The 7,864-nt window shown below is 40.3% G+C and overlaps 1 protein-coding gene across 1 annotated transcript in view; it reads left to right on the top strand.

The window, feature by feature from the left end:
• Positions 1–7,864, top strand: part of UBE2F (ubiquitin-conjugating enzyme E2F (putative)) — a 79,800-nt gene that overhangs the window by 11,572 nt on the left and 60,364 nt on the right. Inside the window, exon 3 of the mRNA XM_010140246.1 lies at positions 1,701–1,766. Coding sequence (XP_010138548.1) covers positions 1,701–1,766 — 66 coding nt within the window. The remainder of the gene's footprint in view (positions 1–1,700; positions 1,767–7,864) is intronic.

Here is a 7,864-nt window from a genome sequence, read left to right as displayed (position 1 = left end):
TCTTTCCCTTCAAGCGTTGACCAGAACAGTGTCACTCTGCTGTGAGTTCCTGGAATACAGGCAAACACATGTTACTGCCTGGTAAGCTCAGAGGTACATTGTGAGACCATCATTTGCTCTACATAACTTCCTGTGGGGCATATTCCTCTCTCAGGATAATCTGAGATGTTTTCCCCGCAGGGAAAGCAGCAGAGCAGCTTGCAGCAGACTGAGAGTGTATGGGCAGGCTATTGCCATCGTGCTGTGCATTCACACTGGCTTGTCCATATGCTGATCTTGCAAAGAAAAGCAGTGAATATTCTCTCTGATTATGCTGGCAGGTAGCTCAGGACGTTTCTAGTCTTCCCCTGTCCAAGGGAAGCTTTGTCCATAGTGCTGTTTCTGATGAGCATCTTCTATTTGCTAATGATTCTAAATACAGTCCAGTACTCAGATCTTCAAAACGAGGCTTTGCAGTGTACAGCCTGCCTGATGGCAGGAATTATAAGGGAAAAAAATACAGAACAGAATCTGCAAAGAGGGAGGGCAGGAGATGTTATTTAACTCTCTGTATGCTCTTCTTTCTTAAAGGCAATTAAAGAGATTTTACACTGAGTGGTTTTAACATTAGTTAAACTTTTTTGTGTAGACTCTACTACAGGATAACAAACACCTGAGAAACATGTATCAGGGTTTGTAGTTGCTACAGTGTGAAATGTGTTAGTAGGGTTTGTGTACAGTTCTAGTTATTTTTTCAGACATGGGTCTATACTCTCATACTGTTTAGCTCCTTGACCACAGAAAATGAACAGCCAGCTTGATGGGTTAAGAAGCGAAAGGCTGCATAGTAGGGATAATAAAGTAATCCATGGATATACGCATCTTCTGGTGCCAGCTTGACAGCTTGTCTCTGTCATAGTCAAGAAAGGCCACTTTTGTGCATGAAAAGGCATCTTGGTTTGTGTCAACCAAATGTGAACAAAGGGCTCTTGTGCTGTGAACTTGCATCTGTTGAACTGAAACCACTGGCTGGTTTTATCAGATGGCTGATTTATCTTTTTTTCACACTTGTTCTTCATTCTCATTATTCTCCTTAAATTCATCTAGTCTGAGAATAAAAACATAGTGTTTCATTTGTAATGATGCTCTATATCCTTTGCTGTTAGTGCATTTAATTGGCTACACAGAAGAAACTTGTTGAATACAACAGCTGAACGGAGACTTCATTGGCTTTTAGATGAGGCTTTCAGTAAAGCTTGTATCTCATTTTACCTTACAGGTATGAAGAATCTTCTGTTAGGATAGGGCTGTGCTGGCATGACTTCTTGCAGTCTGCAACCTATGATCAAATGTTAAGATACACACAATACCACTAAAGAACTTGTAAGGAAGAGATGCTCATTCTATATGCTGTCATATTAATATGTAGCTACTACCTGTGCAGAAGACCAAATTCTTTAGTGTTTTAAGGTCTTTGAGGTAGTGTGGTTTACTGAAAGGAAATAAGCTTCTTCTCATAGCTCAAAGCAGTGAAGTTCCGTTACTGCAGGTGACCTGTGATTGTATAGGGAGGAGGTGCTTAGAAAAGTAGGAGGAAATCACTTGCTTGGAGAGTAGGGATTAATCAGGGAATGAATTTGGAGAGTATGAAAGATGATATATTTGCTTTCCCAACAGTGGCAAATCTGTTGTCTGATGTAAATTATTATTTTGCTTCACAGGTACATGTAAAGTGAATTTTCCTGACCCAAACAAGCTTCATTACTTTCAGCTAACTGTAATCCCAGGTAATTTTTAAAACATGTTACTTTTGTTTCTGTGTGTTGGTGTTTAGGAAACATAATTCCAAAAGTTTGCTCAAGAGTCAAATCAACTTCCTGGTCAAAGACAGACAGGCTTTAATAGTCATTATTTTATAGAGACAATGGAGAAACTGTGCTGGATTTTGAGACCTAGATTCCAATGAAAAGGCCTAAAAATTGATCAGGTTTAGGAAAAATTCAGGTCTTGCTTGCTTACTTAGATTTAAAACATTTTTTTTCTTTCAGCCAATTTCAAACCACCTTGTCTTCTTGAACTACATCTAGAGAAATTACTGTATTACAGCCCTGTTACATTGCAGATTTATTTTCTACTGCTGGCTTCATTCTGCAGAGCCAAAGAGATAGATGACAGATAAAGCACTGCTGGAGAACTTTAAATCTATACATGTCTGAAGATGCTTAACACTTAGGAATCTCTTTAGTCTTTGAGTATTCAAGTATGTGGAAATTGGATCTTTTATTATTAATACAACTGAAGTATGATGCGAAACTTCTGCTGCATGCTGTTCAATAAAATCGTCAGAATTTATCATTTCCACGGAAGTTTCTTAATAGCCCTCAAACTGCTGAGTTTGCTCAAATAGCTATCTATGTTAGAATAGAAAGCTGTGGTTTATGGACATATTTGCATGGAAGATTATTTAAACTTCCCATACACTTACTATTTTTGCTGAATGTTACCTTTGAGACCTGAATGAGAACACTGGCACGTGCAGTACACTGAATTGTTAGAGCTAGACATGCTGGGATCAGTATTTCTCTGCCAGCTTATTCTAATAGATGCATATTTTCTGTAGATGCTTATTTACAACAGAATTGAGATGCAGTATGGCAGTCATCCTGGTGTCTTGCCTATCAGCATGGTGGTTTACACTGAAGAGGGGATAGGAATGTGTCTGAGAATCCAGGATCTTGAAGTCAGGCAGTAGATGTCACTGTTGCTGCTGGTTAACCAAAATCAATTAGTGCTTCCTCAGCAGTAGGAATCTCGGGTGGTCTTTGTTAACATGGCCATTCATGTGACTCCTTTTTGTGATGCAAAAATGACTAAGACTAGTCAAAAAGAAATACAAGAGCCATTATAGAACTTTTAACCTCTCATTCTGTGTAGGAGATGTATTCATGTTTACTTGTGTTAGACTGCTTGCCCAAAATGTCCTTCAGTTTATATGATGCTGATGCTGCCTTATTATATTTCGGAAATGAGTTGACTCAAGATCGTTGCTTTGCAAGTTGGGGATGTCTTGAATGTGAAGCAGTGATAGCTTCATGTGAATACTAAGGTGTCTGCATCTTTTTTTTTTTTTTTGGTCTGTTAACTACTGTGCAGCAAGATATTGCAGTCAGAAGACAGTTGAGTGCAGAGCATGTTTTTTGTGCGGGCTTCATTGCTGAAGTGATCTGGGGAACGAGGTGATCTTAATTAACATTTTGTTACTCTAAATATAGCTGCACAGCTGGAGTCCCTGCAGTTGCAGCCTGACCGAAGTAAACATCTATTTTCAGCTATGCATAATTCAGGTACAGAATCTTGTGATCCAACCTCAGCTTAGCACAGCACTCTAAAGGCAGAATGTAACATATACCTGGAAAATCTTTGTAGCTTTCTGATTCCCTTCATTATTGAGGTTTTTCTTCAGAATATGCTGAGTCTTGGTTTTTTTGTGGGATATAAGTAGTTATCACAGAAGTTTTCTGGCTCAAATGGGCCAAAACCTGTGTTTGAGGCAACTGTTTTTGTGATGTCTAAACAATGTTGCATAACTCTTGACAGTCCAGAGAAAGAGCTGGTTGTTCTCTTCCTGCCTGGAGCTCTCTCTTACCTTGAGGAGCTGAGTTACTTCTAGAATGCCTGCTCATACATCTGACTCTTAAGGGACCAGTTTGCACATATCTCTGCAGCTTTCCAGCTGTGAAGCAAGAGCTGAGTTCAGTGCAGTGGCAGCTGCCAGGGAATGTCTAGCGCTGCCTCACAGCTCTCGCTGCTAGGACCTGTGTGGTAAGTGCGTGTAAGCCAGCATTGGTATTCTGCATGGCAGCGAGGTTCTTTACTGGCTCACTTCTTAAGGTGCTGTGTTTGCTTAACTGCAGTTCCAGAGGTTGTGTCCTTCTGTGACAGATCTGGTAAAGGGGTACTAATTATTTTATATTCATATTTTATGTTTAAGTTCTCTCTTATATTCTGATTAACATCAAAGCTTGAATTCTGTAACCACACTGTATAAAGAATCTTACACCAAGACAGCATCTGAAAGTAGCCAGCTGTCAGTGTTCCGTGAAGGAACTGACCGAACACGTTTAACACCAGAAATGCCTTTTGCAGTCAGTGTTCTGGCCCTGTGTTATTGACAAAGCCTCTTCTCAGGTGCTTTGTTTTACACACTCACTTCAGATGTGGCTGGTCTTGAAATGACGCTGAAGGAGGCTTCTGTAGATTTTCACAAAAAGATTATTTTCGATAAGAAAATAAACTTGACTGTCAAACAGAAATACTTTCAACTCTCTTGCTTTCCACTTATATATACCTTTCATAGTAAGTATTTAATGTCATAACATTATCCAGGTGACAGTGAGCTTTAAATTTAAATGAATTTGTAAAAAATCTTGATGAGGGTGACTGCTTATTTCCCATAAAATGTTACTTGTCTTCAAGAAGTTCCTATTCCTTTGTTATAGCTTTCTGCGGCACACCATGAGTAGATACATAGTAGCACGTGCTAGAAAGTGGCAAGACTTAGATTTTACTGCCACAGTGGATAAACTCTGTGTTCCCAAGGCAGTTCCCTGCTGTCTGAAGCTTCTTTTTCCTTTTGTCATCTGAAACAATCATTCTGTCATGGAAAAATGCCCTTATGCCACCACTTGGCTCTGTTCTTATTTTTGTGCCAGTACTTTACTGGATCAAAAGCTAGAGGAAAAAAAAAAAAGATAGAGTTTTATAATGTGAGTAGAGTCCTGCCTGCTACACTGGTATTTGAGCACAAAATTGGAAGCTAAGGCTGAAACATGATAATGACTTGAGGGAAAGAAAAAAAATAATAAGGCGAGTTTAGGTAGCTTGCACGTGAAGAAAACTGGAGGCGTATGTAGAGTTGATGCAGTTTTCCTGCAATTCCCAGGTAGTTTGGGGTTAGTGTGATTATTTTAGAGTCCCATTCCTCAGGGAATTAATATAAGAGCCTGTTTTCTGGTTTGCGTGTCATCAAATGGCAAATGTCGGTGAGCGTGGCTGAGCTGAGCATCAGCGCTGCTGATTCAAAGAGCTGCTATGAAAAGCACATTCTTTGTGGCCTGTCCTAATTATCTTGCATTTTCTTTTAAAGAGATAAAATAATTTAGTTTAGTATTTTCACTTTCAGCAAACTCTTATCTTTTAGCAAACTAAGATTAGAGTTGGATTGTTGATAATGAGACTGAAAACTGAAGTGGGAGGGATGCTTGCTCTGTTAGTACAGCTTGAAGACATAAATTTAAGCAGTAGGAGGAAAACTGGAGCTCAGATGTATTCCCTTTTTGCAAAAGTCTCATCAGCGGCCAACTTTCAGTTATGTGCTAAAGCTATTTTATTTGACTGTTTTATTTATAGCACTTTCTTCATTATTAACTTTGCCAGAACTTTAGTTTTCCCCACTGCTGTTACGTAGCTAAAACTGAGTGTCTTTGTCCTAGTCTGTAGGGGTGTTGTGGGACACAGGGAAGAAAACTACCACATGGGAGAACCTTGAGGTGCTGTAAGATGACTTCATCGTGAAGGCTTATCTCGTTAACGTGGTGCAAGATTCCTGGCTGGGGCCAGAGGATCTCCAGAGATACGAATTTTTAATACACATTTGAGCAATTAATAATGAGTGGTGTGCTTTATTGTTGTTTAGTGAGAAGATTTACACACAGGGAGAACTGTAAAGAAAGGGGGAGGAGAGATGTTTTACTTTTCTGGCTTGGTAAATATGTCCTTGCTGTTTTTATAACAGAACCAGTGGGGAACCCAGTGCACTTTTTGGTTAGTGCTGGTGTGGACTGATGCCAAGGTAAACTCAAGCCATAAAATGAGAAGTTGTAATGCAAGACAGTGATGAGTATTGATTTGTCTGTGAAGGAGGCTCAGTTGTGTAAGTTTGTGGAAGTGACATGCAGTGTGAGGTCCAATGTCTGAAAGGCTCTTAAGTCTTCCAGAGATTTCTTGCTTTAGATAGAACACAGAGAAAGCAAATAAAATGGAAGTAATAAGTGAGGAATCTGTTTTGGCTTGTGGAGGTGTTATTGTACAGTTAGAAAGTGCTTGAGCTAATCTAAAATGTTTTTATGGAGAAAAGGGGTGTTCTTTCACTATCTGGTCTTGCTACTTCACTTCTGCTGGTGATAATTTAACCCCTCTGCACACCAATTCATCCCAGTAATCCAGCAGAAAACTCTGCTCTCTTTTTGCCATGATGGTTTTATACAGTGAGAAAGGACCTGCCCCCTGAGAGAGCACTGAGCTCTCCTTGTCTGATTTCATCCTGCTTATGGACACTGGGAGTTCTGCCATGCCTGGGTGGAAGTGAAGCTATGCTGAGCCTTGGTCTGTGTGGTGAGGAAGAGCAGAGAAAGCAAAGAACAACTGTTCAGCTCCCTGCTCTGTGCATCTCTTGAGCCATGTCAGAGTGATCTGGCTGTCTGTGCTTGGAGCTGAGAGCCTTCTTTAATGATCCTGCACGCTGCAGGGGCTGTGGGCCTGGTGTTTTAAGTATGCAAAGAGACGTGGAGCGTGGTTTTTCTCTTGCTGCTTGACTGGCAGCATCTGACAGTCTTTTGGCAAGCTCTCCTCCCTTTGAGCTGTTCTTGAATGCTTCTCTTGGACAATTTTGTTACAGTGAGGATTTGTTATATCTGAAGATTTTCTTTGACGTAAGGCACATGTAGGTACATCCGTCAACAGGCATCTATTTCACATTAGCAGAATGGAGTATGAATTACTGCTGTGTGCTTTGCTCCAAGTCCACAAAATCAAGGACAAATTGAAATTAATCCAAGGGAAGTAACTTTATGCTGCTGGACTTCCTGAGCAGTCTTAACAGCACTGTTTCTCCTTTACCCTGCTGTACTGGCAGCAGGCTTCGCCCTGCACAAACACGTGTGGGTGTTTCACGTGATTTGCTTATATTAGGAAGTGACAGCTTGATAAGTGCTTGTGAGCCAGAGGGCAGTGGGAAGGCTGTGGAAGTCTTTGAGGTACGTGGCTTGCACTGTAATAAATATTGAATTCCTGTATGGTGTTGCTTGTTTGCTTTAGTACGATCACTTAAGGAAATGAGATTATTTCAGTTGTGATTTTTACAAGGAACAGCATCATGCTTGGAAACATTGAGGATTCCTAACACCTGGTTAAAAAGCTGTTGTAATGTGCTGGCTGGTGGATAAAGTGCAGTTACCTGTGGCTGTAGGGTAGCTTGGTGGTAGTTGAGCTGTTTGAACTCCCAGGGGGTACTGGACCACTCTCCTAATCCTTCCTTCTTGGAACAGTCAGTATCTTGCTTTAAGTGTTTTGCACAATTAACAGGGAGCAGTTTCATCAAAAGGATATTGGTATAACTCACATTTTATGCCTCACTCTTTAGAAATGGCTTGCTTTACTGAGTGTTATCTTGGTATATGTGAAAACAAAAGATAAATGCTTTTATCTTGCTTTTTTTTCCTTAAAAATCAGTACATGTGCATTTACTTTCTGGTGTGGCATAGTGTTCCTGAAAAGACTACTGTATAAATCAAACACACTTCAAAAGTGAATCAAAGTGGAAATGGAGGATGTATTTGAAAAGCGTGTGCTCTGGGCAGCTTTTTTTAAAGTGAGAAGCTGGATCATGATGTACTTCCCACCAACTCTTTTGCTGTTCTGCAGGCATAAGTCTCTTACTGGCTCGCTTTCTTCTGCAGCTGGTTTGTGTTGTTTAGCAGAGTCCTCTCCTTTTCAGTAAGTCAGCTGGTAAGAGATTGCAAAGAGGAGGAAGGTAGGAGCTTACTGCTCTGTTATGATTATGGCAGTTACAGGCTTGTGCTGAGAGTGGTGGGATTGTAGCAGGAAT

This window comes from Buceros rhinoceros, unplaced genomic scaffold (assembly GCF_000710305.1).
Source record: "Buceros rhinoceros silvestris isolate BGI_N320 unplaced genomic scaffold, ASM71030v1 scaffold15477, whole genome shotgun sequence".
Classification (NCBI taxonomy): domain Eukaryota; kingdom Metazoa; phylum Chordata; class Aves; order Bucerotiformes; family Bucerotidae; genus Buceros; species Buceros rhinoceros.
This window is presented reverse-complemented; position numbering and strand designations above follow the sequence as displayed.